The following is a 19971-nucleotide window of genomic DNA, read 5'->3' as shown; positions in this document are numbered from 1 at the left end:
CCTGACAGTCTCTCATAAGCTTCCTTGCACTATTTTGACCTTGCCAAATTCCTGGCTCCGTGCAATTAATTATCTGTAGCTCTTAAGACCATCCCCCATGGAAAAAGAGACATGTGCCTTTGACTGGATGTGCTTTATGGGATAGTTTGCCAGCATGTAGGCTACCAACATGTGGTCATTAAGCTAATTTTCTCTGGTACTAGAAGTAGGTCAAAGCTATTCAGCTGTCCCACCCACAACAATCCGACTTTGTGCATTTTAGTTCCACTCAGTCGATCTTCCTTCATAAGAGGAAGTAAAACAAAGGCCTTCAGACTATTTGCCACTCAATGCCTCATTCTTTTTCTTTTTAGGGCTAAAGCAGTTGACCATTGGAAGGAAAAGAAAGCAACTTTGATGTGCATCAAGAATGCAGTATCATTTCTATTTAGCTTGTCTTTGCCTGTGCAGAAACAAGTCCTTATGTTTACAAAACAAATGGGCTGATTTGGACATAACAGTAAACTACAACTCTAAAGTATGTTGGCTTGTGATGTATGATCAAACATATTTCTAGAAACAGCTACACAAACCAGAAAGCCCACACTCTTGGTTCATTTACCATTTCATCCAAACTAAAATATCTAAGTTACCTTTTATTAAGCTGGAGTCAGAAGATGAGTTTTGTTCTTCACTTACATTCAATAGCAGATCAAGTCAGGAATATGTTTGGGACAAAAGACTCAAACTACACATGGGACTACTCCCCAGTTTGTTCATTGCATATATTGAAGTATTTGACTATCTCAGCCTTGCCTAAGGATAGCTATTTATTAAAACAGTAACTTCCTTCTCACAGCTTAGCTTTATAGAATAGTCAGTATTCATTTTATTGAACAGATTCCAAGGTGGGCAATCTTGGGATAATTCAGACTCCCTAATTATTTGGACACACCCTCTAACAGAACCAGAAATTGTTTGGGAAGAGAGGGGAACAGCCACCTCTTCCATCATCTTTCCCCCTGGAATTGGGAAATGACAGCATCTCAGATGCAAACCCATCTTCCTTGTTGGGATTGTTCTTCCCTTGGGTTTATCATGATGAGATTATCGGCCACTGTAAAACTTTTAAAAATAAATAGCAGATTTAGCCATTCATTGACAAAATGTAATTCTATAATTTATTGCACTAAAGCCACAAGTAAACTGACATAAATGATACTGTACATTTACAGCCCCAAAGTAAGAAGTTTGACACTGGTATCCAAGCAATCATAATACAGTATTTGCACCTTCTCTCTAGAGACATATCACACCAATACACACACACATATCTTTCCCTAGAAAGTCACGTTACTTCATCTAATCCAGGTAACATGCTTCACTGAAACAACTAGAACAGCTGCTGTGTTTCTTTAAAAAAGCAACTGTTATTTTAGTGTATGGACAACTGTTTTAGCAGTACAATTATCAACCTGACTAAAAAGTTAAAAGACAATCAAGCCTTCAAAATGAGATGTTGATTTCAGATAATACCTAGTATACTAATAAATACTTTTTGAATGCTAGACATTGAGCTGTAAAACTCTGATTGCACTGTGATATATTACAAACTGTTTATCAAGATAAACATCTATTAATAAGACATCAGATTTCATTTTATTCATGTTTGTATACATTAATTTGGAGGGGGGGAAGCCACTCTTTCTTATCACTGCAAAATATGGTACATGAAATATTGAAGAGATTTGCTCCCACTCAGGAAATAAAAAACATGGTATTTTATGTAATCTTTTGATACAAAATACTGCTAACACACCATGAAAAATAAACGACTTTGGAAGATTTAGGAGCTTCCCCCTTCTTCTCACGTTCAGTGTCTCTTGTGTATATACATATCATATTTAAAAATTGACATAGGGAAATAAAACACAACCATGGAACCTCACTGGTACAGCACTTGCTCTGCAAATGTTACAGCACATTCCATCAGAAAATTCAACAGGTGCAAGCATCTAATGCTCCCCCTGCTGGCAGCTTATTCTGTCAATTGAGGTAGTTTTAAAAGGGAAAAAAGTGGAAAGGTTTTTGTTTTTGAATAATGCTATTTTTACTACATTCCTAGAAATCACAATCTTAATTTGGGGCTATTCAGGCTATACTTTTTCTTAAAAGCACATTTTAAAATTGGAAACAGAGATGAATCAATAGGTGGGGGTAGGCTATATAAGTGTATGGCAGATAAAATAAATATGGAATGCTAATTAATTTTGTTTCTTGATGCTGATGTAGGAATGAGGCATTTCTCCTTAACCTTGCTTGTGTAGATTTTCTCCACATAACTTAAATCATCAGTTTAGACAATAAAGTTTTCATTCATTTTTAAAGCTAACCAAGGACAGTTAATTCTTTTAGGTTTATTGACTAGCTCTCTGAGTTGCACCCAGTATAATAACTCGCAAGAATTAAGGAGCAATTAAACAGAATTTGTTTGTTACAATTTCACAAACAAATTTACTTAAAAGTTGCTTGAAATGTTAGAAGTCACCATGTTTACACTGAATCTGTTCAGAGAAAGGCCCTATGTTTGAAACCCAAGATGTTCATGGCTCTACATTAGTACAGAAAAATGTTTAAAAGAGGAATTTATATTTTGGATTTTTAAGTCACTTACGTTTCTCTTCCAGAGTCAAAATGTAACAAGTGGAGGAAGGCACTGAGAGGCTAGTGCAAAAGTTGTTGGATCAAATACCTGGAATTATCTTAATGAATTTCACTGTCACAATACCACCCTTCCTCTTCTCAGTGACATCTCTTCTGAGATTTCTTCTGTACATTTCTTGAATTCACTTAAGAGGTGGATCTTGCTTGCACAGGGTGGCTAAAGTGTGGTCTCTTATCTAAAGGGCAACAGTATTCTTGGGTTTTAAAATAAACCATTGGGAGTTTATGCCAAGTTCACCACCATGTCAGCTTTTAAGATTCAAATACACACTTTTGAAGGCTGATTGTATAAGACAAATAAGCAGGTCTGAAATGTTTCAATAAGGCCAGAAAACAAGTTCAAGACCTGGCATAAACATCGAAGACTTTATCAGTAGCTTTACCGAAGACTCCAGCAGCTTCTTCCGATTTCATCTAACATTATGGAGATTCTAGAATGTCCTTCTTCACCATGAATGTTGAGTGAAGTTGCAGCTTTTTTGACAATAACTGCAATATTGGCAGTCCTTCTTCCAAAGAAGGGCAGTGCTGTAACACAGGTGCTTACTCATGTATACATCTTCCAGCTTGTCCTCCCAGCACAGGGATGCGATGCTGTGTGTGTTTTTTTTTAAAGAAATCCAGTTGGAGGCAAATCAGAACAAGACCAGTGCAATAGTTAGGAAACAATACTTGTTTTTTTTCCTTTTAGTTTGGTTCAAAACAACATATACTAAGCAGTTTATCTGCCAACAGTGTTTAATGGTTTTGTCCATTACAATGCAAGGCTGCGTGCCAGTATAAAAACCCTGAATGTCTTTTATTTTATGTAAACTGGAAACCCACAAATAAGTGTTCAGACAAAATCCAGCAGTGGGAAAAGTAACAGAACGAATTGCTGTCACCTGTTGTCCTCCACTCCTCACCACTTCACATTTGGTATTGCTGTTCTTCACACCTAAATTCACTCACTTTGCCAAGGAAGCTTTTGCCTTCATCATTTTAGTTTAGAGGAGTATCTGAGCAACACACGGAGAATGAGTACTTGCTATAGCAGCCAGCAAAGGCAAGTCGTTGGATTCAATCCTAAAGATAACAAGTGAAAAAAAAATGATAGATGCTTTTAAATATATAAGTTACAGCTACAAGTTAAAGTCAAGTCAGCATGGTGTAGTGGTTTGAGGACTGGACAATGACCCTGGAGTCCAAAACTGAACCTCTACTTGGCCATAAAAACCTATTAAGGCAAGTCACATACTCTGCCTTGTAGGAAAAGCAAATCTACATAAGAACAAATCTTGCCAATACAATCTGGTAAGTTTGTCTTAGGTTTGCCATAAGTCATCAATGATTTGAAGGCAAACCACAACTCATTTTAAGTAACTTTCAACCATAGTACAGGGGTAGAAGTTGAAGACATGTAACAGAACTCAACTCTTAATAGAGATAATGTAAGCTGTAATATTAAATTGGGGTAGACAACTGTAGTTTTTCAGATGTCATTGGATTGCATTTCCCATCAGCCTTAGCACAGTAAATGACAAGGGGCTGTAGAAGCTGCAATGCATCGGCATCAGAATGACCACAAGTTGCCCAAGTCAGATTATAGTAAAACTACAAACCCATACCCATTTATCTGAAAGTAAAGCCTCAGTCAACACAATAGGAATAACATCTTAAAGCACAATCCTATGTGTGCTTCTTAAAGCACAGTCGCATGGAGGCGTGACAGTCTCAGAACATCCCCCCCCCCCCACGTCCATGCAACACTGACAATAATAGGAAGTGCATGGTCCTATTAATCTGTGCTTAGTCAACAGTAGTCTAACATTAGCATCAGACAGAGTGGACGACTGCAATACAAAACAATTGGAACTGCAATACAAAACAATTGGAAAGTGCCGGGTTGCCTGCCTCTGAATTAAGTGTTTCTGGTGTGCCATGCATTACATTTCAACTGGCAAGAAAAAGGGCACACCATGAAACTTAAGAGTGTTAACTTAAGCACATAACTGCACAGGGAAGGGATTCCTTGGAGTGGAAGGAATGGAAATTTCTCGAAGGACTTCTGCAAGGAACACAACAGCCCTAACCAAAGACAATAGGTTTTTGAGGAATAGGGAGGAAGAGAAATCAATAGTCATGTGCAACCAAGCAACTGGAGTGTCTACTGAAAGCATATATGGATTATATACTTAAGAAAAATATTGTGCAGTGATACAGGGGCTTATAATAAGATCCACCTGCCAGCAACATAAACAGACTCAGAGATAAGATTGAATGCCATAAGCATGTTGCTCCAAGCCCTTGTCAGTAAGACACCTTGCCTTTGAGGAACAATTTGTATTCAGATATAGTAATGGAGAGGGTCCAGGACTTTGCTAATCTAGAGTTGTTTATTTGTCAAATTTATATCAACCAGCAAACATTTGCTGTGCTGAAGGCTGAGCTATCTGAGGGTGCAGTAATGTATCTTTTCAAAGCTTTAAAAATGTCAAATGACAAAATAAACAGCGCAATTTCCTATGAACTCAGGGTTGGGAACAAAATTATTTTCCAAGGCATTCATTTATTTAACTACTTTATATGCTGCAGAAGCAAACAAATCACATACTCTTCAACACTAAAACTGGGATAGCTAACTGACAGGCTACAGAGATTTCAGCATGATTCCTCCAGCCTTTATTTTCACTCTTTGTAATAACCGTTCAACAGAAAACTGTTCAATGTTAATTTGTTCTAAACAATCCACACTTAGTAGAAAGAATACAGATAAATTAATACAAGGTATTTTCCAAAAAACGCACTAGAGGTTCTTTTATCTAGAAATCTCAAATACTTCCACAACCTTTTGCTGTCAGCCATCCACATATATTTTGGGAAAAGAGGGCTAGTCACATGCTCAGTGCCCACTGGGGTCTCATCAAGGAGTGTTAACAGGAAAGAGAAGAGGAAGAAGGGGTGGGAGAACTCTGCTTACACAAGGCCCCTGCAGAAAGAAGACGTTCAAGACAAGCCCTCTGGAAACAGTTGCAACAGTGAACACAGAATGACTCTATTTGCCCACCACTTGTACCCAGCCCAGAGATAATGAAAAAGTGTGGTGGGAGGATTTTTCCTTCCTTTCCTAGCTACTTGATTGAAAGGGCAGGAAAGGTGATAACAGGCAGGGAACTGCCTGGGACATCTGCTTTTTATAGAGGCCGTGTGTAAGGAGAGTCCTCCCCTGCTTTTCTTTCACCTGTCAGGGCTCCTTGAGATAAAACTCAGTAGATGATGGACATGAGACTAGCCCCCCTTTACCCTCATCTGTTCTGCACTATATATAAGCAAATACAGATAATTCAAAATTTAATAAAATCCGACAGACTTGTGGCCCCACAACCTGTGGTACAAAAGCGAAATCCAATTAAAACATTAATTTTAACATATTAACAGTAAAATACACATTATGTAACATCTACCCATTTCACACCTCTCACAATTAGTTAAATGGGAAGTTAAATTAGCAAATTCTTTGCCTAGTGGTGAAAAAAGAGCAGAGGGAAGGCCAACTACAGCTTCCCTTGGGAGACAGTTCCATGGGATAGGAACAGCCACTGAACAGATCCTCTCCCATGGTCTCAGAAGATGACTGTAGAAAGGGAAGGATGTCCTCCCCAGAGATCAACACGCAGACAGGCTAATATGGTGAGATACAGACTTTCAGATGGTATGGGCCTAAGCAACATAGGGTTTTATATGTCAAAACCAGCTGTGTGAATTTTGCCTGGAAAGGGGCTGGCATCCAGTTAAGCTGTTTCAACAAAGGAGATATGTGCTTCTTTTAACAAGCCTTGGTTAACAGCCTAGCTATAGCAAACTAAATATGCTGAAGTTTACAAGCAATTTCCAAAGGCAGCCGAAGTGCATTATATTAATCCAAATGGGTGTAAGGCATGTGTCTATGTAGAGACAGACTATGCAAGAATGTATAATAATTAAAAAATTCCATTCAAAAGAAAAAAAAACATTTTTACTTATTTACTGTAAAAAACAGTAATGGGCATGGGATCTCCAGGGAATAGCATTTTGTAGTAAGTATAATTTCAAATTAGTGCCAAGGACAGTCCATGTAAAAGATCACAGCATATCATAGCAGATTAGTTTGTAATTCACAAAGCAAGAATTATGTAACCAACGCTCTTATTTTCCATGAATATTTTTATGGTTTTAACTGTTTGGTACATGACAGAAGCTTTTTTTTTTAACCTGCTGAAACTTCAAAGCATTGTTAGCACTACTTACCCCAACACCACTCCAAGTTCTTTCACATGGACTCTTGATTGACCTCGCAAATATTTAGACAGCATTGTGCTTTTGAGGTATATTTCCTGTAGACGATCCTCGAGATGCATTATGCACTGTCAATAAAAAAAAGGTCCACGGTGATCAAATCCAGAATAATTTAGCACAATGGATAATGTGTAGAATACCCAAATACATGGAATCATGGAAAGTAGTATTCACATTCTGTCAATCTCTGTACTTTACCAATCCAGGTTAACCCCTTTAAACAGGTGACTACCCAAAGAGATAGAGAGAGAGAGAGAGAGAGAGAGATGCCCTGCCACTGAACGACCAGTATACTTACCCTAACAATGGATGGTAGTTTACTAATAATCAGGAGTGCCAGAAGTGGGAATAGCTGGGCTGATATAAGGTATTTTGGTATCAGTTATCCCTAGGCCTCATAAGTAGTCTAATGAGCTAGCTGGAATTGAAAGTTATTATTTTCTGGTGGACCTACAGTTTGGGAGGAATAAAGGAGGAAACAGTGATCTGCTGGGGGAGAAACTACACTCAAGTCAAGAAAGGAGGTCTTGAGAGAACTTGTATCCTGTTTGAAATTTCCTAGTCTACTATTTCCTATACTATCAGATGTGAGTGGCCAGTGTGCTACGAACTAGTGCCATATTTGTAATCATTGGCACCAACTAGTTTTTCCTTTCCTGAAAACTCTGCAAGGACTGGAAGAGGATGATTGGTGGACTGGCATCAGTCCATGGACCACTACTTTGAATTATGCAGTCCTAGAGTCTCAGTTCTGAAAGCAGCAAATAGTTTAGATAACTGAGCAGGGAAAATACTCTTTCCTGTGCTGCCCTTCTTCTACATTTAAAGAGAAAGTGGAATGGCACATGCATCACATTTTCCCTGTGTGAAATGCCTGAATAAAGTTATCTGTAAAATAATACTTACAAAGTCAGCAGGAAGATTAAGTTTGTAAAGGTGTAAAATGGACTGCAATAAGGAAGACACTTGGTTGGAAACAAGGACATCCTTGCCCAGTTTAATATTGTCCATAGTTTTTCTCTGACTTGTAGCCACCTGGACAGTCCATTTATCTGTATTTGCAATAATGCAAAGAGCTTCTGTTATGGGCTCATCTAGAACAGGATGCTGCAAAAACAAAGACATCAGAAAGAACAAAACAAAATAATTTCGAACTGCTCTTCTGTTTTTATTTAATAAAACTGCATATTGAAATCACAAATGTTACATTTTGTATTCAATTTAACTGAACACAATCAACTATTCCCAAACAGTAGCTGCATTCAAGCAATGGGTTGTGTTCCACTCGGTCTAAAAAAAGACAGTTTTGATGTCGGCAAGGGTTTTTCTTCTTCGCAGAATGCGTGTGTGAGACAACTGCTTCCTATGAGTAATTCACAATAACATTATGGATCACCATAGTTCCTAGGAAAATTCTCCATGAGTGCGAGTTTTCTATGTGAAAGGAATTTCTCATGAAAGAAAACGATGGGCTAGAATTCCAGTATTCCTCTACAAGCTGCACTCGATAGGGCTGATAATAATAATAATAATAATAATAATAATAATAATAATAATAATAATAATAATAATCTTTATTTGTATTCAACTCTATTTTCCCGAGGGGACTCAGGGCGGATTCTAACATACAACAGCAAACATTCAATGCCTCCATAAAACAAAACAAAAACATTTTCTAAGAGCAGAATACATTTTCCCCTGCTTACAATAAATCAAGAAAACTCATTTTTAAAGCAAGTGGAATACAGTACAGCCCATTGCTTGAATAGAACTGAAGTTGGGAAAAGTTGTTCATGTTCAGTATGTGGGAGTGAATTATGGTTCTAAACTCTAGTGATTTGATATTGCACCTAGCAAGGAGATCCTAAAGGTATATAACTGGTGGTTCTTTGTCACAGCCCATCAAACATTACCTATATATTTATCGCATAAGTTGAGAGGGGTTTGGGGGTCAAAATTATGGATTTTGATATGTCCTGTTGATAAATCAAGAATTATTGCAAAGAAAGGGGAAAGCACTCATTTCCTTGTATGGGCATTTAAAGGGGCCAGAAGGGGCCCCATGGTGGAAAAAGTGGAGGGGATTGGTGCTTCTTCTAGGTGATACTGGGATGGAATAAGCTCTTGCCTTTCACCACTCTACTCAAAGAAGGGGGTGCTTTTGTTTTGATCAGCAGTAAGATACTGTACTCATATTGACTCATAGATAAGTCAACCCAGCTTTTTAGTTGATTTTTACTAAAATTTCTATACTTCTACATGATTCCATAGTGTAATTTGAATGTGTCTCTGAGTTGGTTCTTTTTAGTCACTAAGTGGCAGATTTCTTTAACCAGTATATAAGTTTGCTACTGACACAATCTGAAATTGAGGTGGCAAAAGGGACAGTAGTATATGGGATCATGTTACACACTGCCCTTGTCATGAAAGATGCATGTATATGGTAGTTATGGTTTCACTCTTACAGTACATCATCATCATTACATCTGCAACAAAGAAATTTGAATTCTACCAGTGGAAGAAAGTGATAGACCTGCATCCCTCCTGTGCACCCCATTCTAACTATAGCTTACTGTCAGTTCTACCAGGTCCCTCCTCCTTCTCTACATGTTTGTCTGTATTAATCTTTCTCAGAAGCACGCACAGACTTACATTCACAGCATGACTCAATTCGGCTGGTAAGCACTGTTTAAGCTGCTCCTCATTACTTATTCCTTGTAACACCAGATCAGACATATATGAGGCACAATAGCCACCCAGAAGCGACCTTCCAAAATGCTTCACATTTTGGTTGCTGATTGTGCTGGATCTAAAACACAGGAATTAGCAGCTTGCTTAGCACTCAACCTCTTAGAGGCTTCTTTGTTAAAGGCATTGAAATGTTTTATAAGTTTTTTTTTTAAAAAAAACTAGTGTTATGCAAATGGACTACATGACCACTTTCTTTCCTTGCCAAAATACTTGGAACATTATCACACAGGACTCTGAATATGGGTCTGGCATTGCAAACACATCTCGAGTTTGAACTGGAAAGTGCCAGGATAGCTGCTCATCTTATTGCACCAATCAATTTATGCAAGTGCTTTAAGAAAATAGCAAGCATGGTTAGAATTACTACATCTGCCGAGGACCTTTCTCCTCCTAGACCAGTGGTTCCCAACCTTTGATCCTCCAGGTGTTTTGAACTGCAACACTCAGAAATCCCAGCCAGGTTACCAGCTGTTAGGAATTGTGGGAGCTGAAGTCCAAAACACCTGGAGGATCAAAGGTTAGGTACCACTGTCCTAGACCATGTATTGCACGTTAGTCCATATGCCCCCCTTTTTTTCACCATAGGAATTCCACACCCCTGAAAATTCAACATCTCATGAGACTGGGGCTTCATAATTAAATACTTCCACAAGATCATAAGCACTGTCCCTTTAAACACCTAACATAATAGTTACAGAATATACACTTTCCATTTAGTATCTTTCCCATTACAGTAGAGTCTCACTAATCCAACACTCGCTTATCCAACGTTCTGGATTATCCAACGCATTTTTGTAGTCAATGTTTTCAATACATCATGATATTTTGGTGCTAAATTCATAAATACAGTAATTACTACATAGTATTACTGTGTATTGAACTACTTTTTCTTTCAAATTTGTTGTATAACATGATGTTTTGGTGCTTAATTTGTAAAATCATAACCTAATTTGATGTTTAATAGGCTTTTTCCTAAATGCCTCCTTATTATCCAACATATTCGCTTATCCAACATTCTGCTGGCCCGTTTATGTTGGATAAGTGAGACTCTACTGTATATGTATTTGGCAAGAGAGAGGGCTACTTCTATTTACAAGTCCACATAAGCTGCTGCTTTGTGCAACATGGCTGTATTGCAAAATGAATAATTTTAAATAATAAAAAAAGAAAGTTTCATTTTGCAATTAGAATCTTTCCCCTGGTTTGTGCATTCTGCAAAGGAGAGGGCGATTCCTCACTGACTAACCAGTAATGTATTTTTCAGCATTCTGGTTCCAACACATTGATTTCATGTTTGCAAAAGAACAGTTTGCAAAAAGTACAAAGTAAAATTGTTAGTACTATGGCCATAGGGAAGTGAAGCAGTTAAAAGTGGCACACAATAATACATCACTGTTTTCAAACTTACGACTGAAGTGCTTTTGCATTTACCGCACAGCTGAAAATACTGCTTCAAGTACTTTCTGCCACTTGAAAATACAAGTTCTTGTTTTTTAAAAATTCACTGCTTACAGATGAGTTGCAGACTGATTTGGAATGAATACAGGATGACAGCATGCAATTGTAAGTAATTCAATCTGTGGCTGGGAAGACTGCAGCTTGCATTATGAGCCTTGTGTGATAATGTCCTGGCATACTTAGGATGGGCCATGAAAAACTGCCAATGAAAAAGATTGGCCACAAAAAAGCAACCATTTCTCATATCTGAATGTTAATTGCTTCATGGATATTAACAAACAACTGCACATTTATCCCTAAGCTGCACGTACCACAAAATATTTGCATATATTATCTAAAAAGGATACTCAGTGCAATAATATACATTAACTTACATTAATATAAATACATATACATTGTCCCAATCCAGTTTTTCTATGTCAATACTGCTAGGTTGTAAAACTCTCTGGCTTTAGGTTAGATCAAATTTCACATCAGATCTTCCATCACATCTTACAAGTATCTTGGAACAATGCAAACATAAAACCTCTGGGAAACTACACCTTAGAGCAGCACTTTTTGTTATTTGTTTACCTTGGTAAAAGAAGTTCCACCTCAGAAAGTTCTTCAGGTCTATTGCTGGGAGAGTTTAGAGATGGTACATCTGGAATATATGCACTGCCTTCATCATCACTCTCGCCCAGGGCACTGTCAGAGCTTTCATTTCTAGGAATGTTCTCTTCCATTCTAAAAGTATGTTTCCTGCCAGCATCCCCATAGGGGATATCCTGAGTAACTACTTGGACAGATCCTGGCTCAACATAAGGATTGCCTGAATCACATTCAAATGAACTTCTTTCCAAGTTTTCACAGCATGTACTTTTAGCTTTCTCCAGTGTTCCTGAATCTATCATCTTGACTTTGTTAGCAGGTGACACAGATCTGATGATCTGATCTGATGACAACCAGAGTGCTTGCATTTTACTAGCTTTCTGCTTTGTCCGTGATTTAAGACAAAGCTGGGATTGCGAAAGCAGACTTGACATAACATATGGAGATTTGCTCTTAGCCCTGTACACCCCAATAGTTTTATCCATCTCCTTTCTTTGAGTCTCTAAATCAGACTCTGGTGACGCTGAACTTCCAATCTGGAAGGTAACCCTTTCCAAAACAGGGTATTTTTGGTCAAACTTCTCTGGGCACTGTACAACTGCCAAGCCAAGAAGCATCTCTTCTGTTACACAACACTGGTTGCCATTATGCATCCTTGCTGTTAAATGATCCAGTTTAGCTTGCCCTTCAGAAGCAGGTCCTGAATTGCCCACAGTTTTTCCCTTCTTAGTCTCCTCTACAATTCCTTTTGGGAAGCCATCTCTGGACACACAAGGGGAAATCTCAGAGAACTGCTCAGCATTTTCTCCTTCACATTTTCCCTTCAAGCAGATAGGCTCAAAGCAATTGTCACGTTTCAGAGCTGCAGTAGTCCCGTGCTTCCCACGCTTTGGGGGCAAAACAGGAGGTATGAGAGCAGGTTCATTTTGAACAGTGACAACCACATAATCAGATTCTTCAGTTTCTCCTTTTTCCAGAGCTGTGGTAATATTGCTTCCATTCAGAGTTTGCTCTTCTCTTCCAACTTTCCTACTCCAGGTCAGCTGATTGTCTTGTAGCTCAGAGCACCGCAAAAAATATGTAAGGACATAGAGTATCCGCTGAACCAAATCCTTACGTTTCCCAACAATTACAGTCCTTGTCGTCCTGACAGGTGAACCTATTGCACCATACAAGTCACCTAGACCAAGCAAAGGGAGAAGAAAAGAAGGAGAGATACATACAAAGTAATTAAACTAAGCAGACACATGGCTTAAACTGAAACCATTAGAAACAAACTTGTCCAAAAGTGATTTCTCTGTCTATAAAAGGTGCAATGAGAGTCAGCACTTAGGAAGCAAACATTACTATTCCATACTGAGATGAATTAGGTTCCATTGATTTTAGTAGGAGAAATGAATACACAGGAATACACTTCCAACTAAAAATCAAAATGTTTGGAATTAGCTATCCCCTTGAGGTTCTTTTTCATCGTACAAGAGAGTTTTCCTTTTTGGTACATCATTAACAAGGAGGCCTATACATTCAATTAAAATGAGTTTGTGTCAACATCATCTGGATTCTTCAAACTCATATAAAATAGAGTAATTTACAATTTACAGTTCTGTTTCTATGTTGGATGTAGTTTCAAGTGTAATATAAGATTTATAGCAACTCATATCATACAGATATGCTACATACAAGGGAGGTCGGTCACCTAATTTAAATCAGTACAGCAATTACTATATACATGTACAATATGGCATTCGATAAACTAGTACTATGAGATTTACAGACTGATGATGTGTAAGCTACATGCATGAGTAGCAGTCTCATCCAGTATAACTCAAGGGTTCAGCAATATCCAAGTCACACTGTGGTTTTTACTGAATGTCACATTGTGGATTATAATTAGGACTGCAATATTTTATTGTCTGACAGGTGTTAAACAGATATTTTGAAGACCTGAACAATTGTATTGACTTCACAATATCTGAATAAAACAGTACAGTTATATTATTCTGCCATATTTATATCATTCTCAAGTGGATCAATACAGTTTAGCTGAAGAAATAAAAAACAAAAACATAATAAAACTATTAAGAATAAGTAAAACAGTCAAACTCAACATCTCTAAACTGAACAGGCTAATGTGTGACCCACCAAATATTATTATACAACAGTTTTCAGATATTCTTGGACTAAAACTATCTATGCATAACAAATGGAGAGAGGTGTTAGAAGTTGTACTGTAGCAAAAAAAAATCTGGTCACAAGTTGTCAAGTTCTGTACTAAGACAGATCGATTGAATTCATCACTAGAATTACAAGTCAGGCCATTCTTTGGTTTGTAAAGCAGAATACTAATTCAATCCTATTTCCTCTGCTCGAAGCAAGTTAGGTAAGAGAAGATAGTAAGCAATCTGACTTCTAATGTTGGTGTTGAATGTATCTGTTGGATTTGTTGTGTTATTTTTGTTATATTCTGAGTCTAGCAAGAACCGCTATTTATTAATGCACAGACTACAGACTCATTCACATTTTTAAGAAAATACAAATCCAGTTCTTTCATTCGCACTTACTTTCTTAGTGCCAAATACACTACCAGCCAATTATCCAGTTTGTAATGTATTCAGGAACCACTAGGGGGCATTCCCCAGCTTCATGGAGATATCACTACTGTTTCCCCATAAGATCTGACAACTGGTTGTAATTTTAGGTTACAGGGTACAAACATACATGTTTAAAGTCAATCATATAGGTGCATGTGTTAATGAACGCGGTCATATTGTTCTCTAACTGTAGGCCAGTTGTTCCAAACCTTAATATTTTCAGGCAAACAATTCCTACATCCATGTAAGCAAACACATTTCTGTTCAAAACATACTCCTGCTTTCTTTATAGGAAAAATCATTTGTTAGAAAATGTCTGCATGCAAAAATTTCTACTGACCAAGCTGTGCCCAGAGTGGATTATAAGGGTGAGATTTTGCTAGAAAGTTCACAGACTGAGAAGCGCGTTTCTCAGAGAAGGTCCTGTTGGGAAGATGGTCAACTGGCATCACTGTTGGGACCCAGGCCAGGTGATAGGTCAGCACTGCTGTTAATAGAGCAGCTAAGAATCTATGGAGACAGAAACAAGACAATTAACATTGCCATACATTTATTCTTTCCAAGTAGGGAAGCAGAGCAAAGCAGGACATAGAGGTGACTTACTGGTTTTTGCTAGTCTGCTCTATCAAAGAAGTGAACTCCTTGAGAAAGTGCTGGCATAAAGTATTCTTTTCTGAAGCACCAGACGTCATAGTAAGCCACACAGGCTCTACAATTCTTGGAAATGAATACAAGTTCCAGATTGTAGCTCTACAAAGAGATCCCAGAGAGAAAGTAAACAGCAACAACGTGTTAGCTAAAAAAAAGTACAATTATTCACATAACAAAACCTCTATCAAGCAAAAAGGAAGGGGTCATGTTTTGTAAAGACAAATTATTAATTATGATCCTCCAATGCCACTGAAATGGCCGAGAAATTCGGGAAGCAATGCAGAGGTGACAAGACATTTTCTACTTGAAGTGAAGATACACAAAGCTGTTCCCTTCTGAGGGAAAGACAGGTGAAGTGACACATGGAGTTCTGTTCTCCAAGAGAAGAATTTTCTAGAAATTCAGAAAGAAAACTGAAGACATGTAACAGCACATACTTTGCCACTCCCTACCGTCTGCCACCTGAGGCAACTGCCTCACTCTGTCTAATGAATCAGTGAGAGTAAATGATAAAATAAGTGTGAGTGATTCAAGGGATAGAGGATCTTTCCTTCCTTGCAACTGGTACAAATAGATTCAAAAGCCAAAGTAAAGCATGAAATCATTATTCAAATACTATTTTTTCAGCTTGTTAAAACCAACTTACAACTGATTAGCAGATCTAACACTGAAAGGAAGTAAAGTTACCAAATCGGACTATGGTGAAACCCAGGGTTGTACCATGCATACAGGATACACCTTATCCCAGATAACTGCAGGAGCTTTTCATCACATTGCTCTAATGGTAGATACCAAAAATCTAGTTCAGATGTTGTGTGAATGAACATGCCTGACTGTGAAAATTGTGGAAAAGCCCACTTACAACAGTATTTGTGGAAAGTGCGTCAGTTGTGACTGGGGACTCTTTCATATCTTATGGCTCGAGGCTGAGTATATGCAAATCTATCTCTCCACCTTATGTTTACACAGCACTAGAACACAGTGGTGTCAAACTCAATTTCATCGAGGGCCACATCCACCTTATGATTGCCTTCAAAGGGCTGTTGAATCCTTTTTTTTTTTTACATAGTGGCCTGTGCTCTTTAGTTTTTAACCAGTTTGGGCCCCCAGATGTTACTGAACGACAACTCCTATCACTTTAGAATATTCACCATGCAGACTGGGGATAATGAAAACTGAAGCCCAACAGAAATTGTGGCTCTGAGGTTGGGGAAAAGTTAAATGAAATTTTAAAATCAGACATCATATCCAAAAATCTTGTATCTAAATTCAAACCCCACTGTCCTGATGAACTACAGCTTTCCTTCCAGAAGTTAATGTATCACAATTTCCATTATCTAGTTATGATGTCTAATAATACAGGAGGGCCACATAAAATGACATGGTGAGCTGGATTCAGCCCATGGACCTTGAGTTTGACACATGTGACATCTAGGGTATTTGGAGGCAATAGGAAAATGCAGGGAGGGTTTTTTTTGACAAAAACATTAGATTCTGAGTAAACTGAGAAAATTCTACATAAACAAAGAAATTCACTCCAGATTATTCATTCCCTATTATTAGGGAGACCCATTATCAAAACTTGGCACAGCCCATTTCTACATTATCCCCTGATACCCCAGGACAGTCAAAAGGCTGCAAGTCATGAGTGTCAGTTTTGACGGGAACGTTTATGTTGTGCATTTCATCTCTGACTCACATGCTCTTTTATATAATCTCAACTCACCCTCTCTGTCTTGGCCCTGGCCCCAGTCAGGTGCTTAAATAATGAGCTAAAGTATGGTCAGATGATCAAATCCACACAGGAGTCAAAGTGAAGCATGAAATCCTTATTCAAATACTATTTTTTTTGCACTCACGCAACTTCTGTCATATCAACATTGGGATTCTTTTATACACATGACAGCCAGAGCCTGGAAAGTGACTTTTCAGGAGTTATAGGCTGGCGAAGAGGGGTTCTTCTCAAAAAAGTAATTCTTTAATGCTATGCAAAGAGAGCTAAATGTAGTGGTTCTCACTGTTAATTTGTTTTTGTTATGATCAGTGTGTAAAAGTCATGTTTTGGAGGACAACTCTCAGAATCCAGTTCTGTCATTCAACTTTTGCAAATTATACAAATTTCACACTGACACCAATGATTCAAAATGTAATACCATAGGGTAGTACTGACACATTTATCCCAGTGCAAGTACAGTATGGAATCCTTGAAGAAACCTGGGTGAAAAACAGCTGCCTTAGGGTTCTGCACTAGTTTGCACAAGTAAGAATTAAAGCAGCATAAGCTAGGACCAAAGTGTCAAAGTGAAGTGTTCTACTGTAGGTGGGGGTTACATTTCTGAACAGAAGGGGAAGAATGCAAATAAGGCACTACCACCCTGCACCCCATGAACTACAGTCTAGCATCATGAACTGTTCTATAATTGTGAAATGTATGAGACTAAGGGGTATGCGGAGAACAAGAATTCCTGATTCCTTATAAGCTGTGTTTTACGAAACAAAAATTTAATTCAGCTAGTAACTCACCTGAATTCATCCAGTGCATTCATGACCCGGCTGATGTAAACTTGCACTCTTTGGCTAGTTTCTGCTATTTTTCTACAGGAGATCATAGCCTTGATGATAAAGAAATAATGACAATAGGTTTAAAATGAAATTGTTCTTCTTTCAAAAAATCACTAAAAAGTTTTTTTTAAAAAAATTCAGGAACTGGAGCCAAATATAGATAGTTGCCAGCTACCTGCCTGCCTGACCTGAAGTCATCCTTCTTCCCTTGTCCCCGATGCCCTCCATTGACTTTTGGGGGGCCGCCGCCGCCTTGCCTTTCTGAATCAGTGAAGCTGGTGATCTGCACTGAACCACTAAGACTTAAAATAATGTATAACATGCTCCAAAATATTGGGGTTTTTTTCCAAACATGGCTAGATTTCCCATAATACATTTTGAAAATGCCCCCCCCCCCCCCCAAGTGGATCATACAGGAGTGTTTTTCTAATAAGAGGACATGCTGCTTGCTTGCTTGTGGATGGTGGGCTTCTGGCCTCTTTCAGTATGTTGTGAGAACAGGAAATGCAAACGTTTTGGAAGAAGCTGCTGTTGTTTTTTTTATTAGTAAAGAAAGTGAAATAGTAGGTGTGTGACGTGGAAGTACATCTTTGACATTTGGCAGGGAGGAATGGTGCGCTGCTGCTGGTCCTGGAGAAGTTATAGGGCGGAGCCAGCGGCGGATACCTTTTTGGGATTTTTTTTAAAGGAGATTTTATTTCTAGAAAGAAAAGAAATTTCTAAAAATCAGGGGACGACCCAAATGTTATAAAACTTGTCAGCTAACAGTGGTAGATGTGTCCTCCAAGTGTGGCTAATTTCATCCAAATAGCTCTAAAATGATGGGAAGGGGAGCCCAGGAAGCCTCTCCATAGGCGCCAATGGGCCGGATCTTGCCACATTTTTTGGCCATGGACCAAAAACACCTATTCGGACAGCTGCTTGTTTTTTGGAGGTATGCAAAAACAAATATATGGGCCCGCTGAAATTCAGATAGCAGAAATGGATCGCAATTCAGTTGAAATGTAGAAGTCTACTAATTACTACAGCCTTTCTCCCACACTGGTCCACCCTATAAATGAGTCAGTGATACTGCTGTTAATATACTCAGTTAACAAAGTATGTGGAAACCTGGCTGTCCAATCCCTTTTCATGCAAATCCGCTTTATAGGTAGTAATTAAAACCAGGAAGAAATCTGCCCCACTGCTTTACCATTTCAATTGAACTCTTCAGCTTGCTCATATGTGATTCAAATAAAGGGAAGTGAGAAAAGAAGAAATCTTGGAAGTCCCTCTGGGCCTCTTCATTTTCTGGCAGTGTGAAAATGATACTGATGGCAATTTTCTTCCTACGAATCATTGCAGGATTGAGGCTACAGCTTTCATCTGCCATGCTGAACATTTCTTCAGTGGAGCTAAAGAAAGGAGGAGAGTGAAATAACTGTATGCACATTTAAAAAACACACACACACACATACAGCCACCGACATCCCGGAGGCTTTTGTTCATTCTTGCTGTGTTGATATTAGTAATGTGTTAGAATGGTGTCTCTCCTTGTACCCCATCAGTGGTGTAGTAGAGCCATAGCTTACAAGGTCAAAGATCCAGGACTGAGTGACCAAGTAGTAGGATTATGATTATCCATACACACACACACAGTAGAATTCTCTCTTCCCCCTGAGTTTAGCTGCAATCCAATCTGGAGGGGAAATGGTTTTTCCAATAATGATGCACAGTTATGCAATCTTCCTGCTGTAATCCAACGAGCTGTTCAGCAGTGGGAATAGGTTGGTGGAGTCTCCTTCTCTGGAGGTATTTAAGCAAAGGCTGTATATATGTCCAGAGTACTTTGATTGTGTTTTCCTGCCTGGCAGAATGGGGCTGGACTGGATGGCCCTTGTGGTCTCTTCCAACTCTATGAGTTTATGATTTAGCTGTAGCTTTACAAAATATCTCTTCTTGGTAGAAATTAAGACTGCCAGGATTTTAAAAAAAACATATCATCATCATCATCTATGGGGCTATTGCTACATGAACACCTGCACTTCAAGTTTTGCACCCCCGCCACAACATACAGTTCAGTTACTCACAAGTGGAAAGACATCTGGAGACGCAAAACATCATTCCCTCTGCCAACAGAGGTATCCATGACCAATAATATTTAATCAATATACCAATGTGGCTATAATTGAATAATCATCCTCAAGACAGAATCTGAAGTCAAATGTTATTATATTCAGACAGAAATATTAAGAGAAGAATCTCACCCTCCCATATTCCTGAATTTATTCCTGAATTTATATCTCAGGCTTAACAAAAATCTTTTACAACAGAAATAATTTCAACCCAGTTGCCCTTTGTAGTTGGAATG

At 38.4% G+C, this 19971-nt stretch overlaps 1 protein-coding gene across 5 annotated transcripts in view; it reads right to left on the bottom strand.

Annotated features, from left to right (window-relative positions):
* Window positions 1-1137: 1137 nt before the first annotated feature.
* Window positions 1138-19971, bottom strand: part of fnip2 (folliculin interacting protein 2) — a 55383-nt gene continuing 36549 nt past the window's right edge. For all 5 annotated transcript variants that reach the window (XM_008111913.3, XM_003221702.4, XM_008111916.3 and 2 more), the window contains 9 exons: window positions 18814-19015; window positions 17583-17671; window positions 15012-15158; window positions 14749-14918; window positions 11800-12997; window positions 9670-9826; window positions 7924-8124; window positions 6970-7085; window positions 1138-3768 (listed from right to left, as the gene is read on the bottom strand). In XM_008111913.3, the coding sequence (XP_008110120.2) occupies window positions 3690-3768; window positions 6970-7085; window positions 7924-8124; window positions 9670-9826; window positions 11800-12997; window positions 14749-14918; window positions 15012-15158; window positions 17583-17671; window positions 18814-19015 (2359 nt within the window). In that variant the 3' untranslated portion in view covers window positions 1138-3689. The remainder of the gene's footprint in view (window positions 3769-6969; window positions 7086-7923; window positions 8125-9669; window positions 9827-11799; window positions 12998-14748; window positions 14919-15011; window positions 15159-17582; window positions 17672-18813; window positions 19016-19971) is intronic.

Source organism: Anolis carolinensis, chromosome 5 (genome assembly GCF_035594765.1).
Source record: "Anolis carolinensis isolate JA03-04 chromosome 5, rAnoCar3.1.pri, whole genome shotgun sequence".
NCBI classification, from domain to species: domain Eukaryota; kingdom Metazoa; phylum Chordata; class Lepidosauria; order Squamata; family Dactyloidae; genus Anolis; species Anolis carolinensis.
Note: the sequence above shows the minus strand (reverse complement) of the source record. Positions and strands in the feature narration are given on the sequence as shown.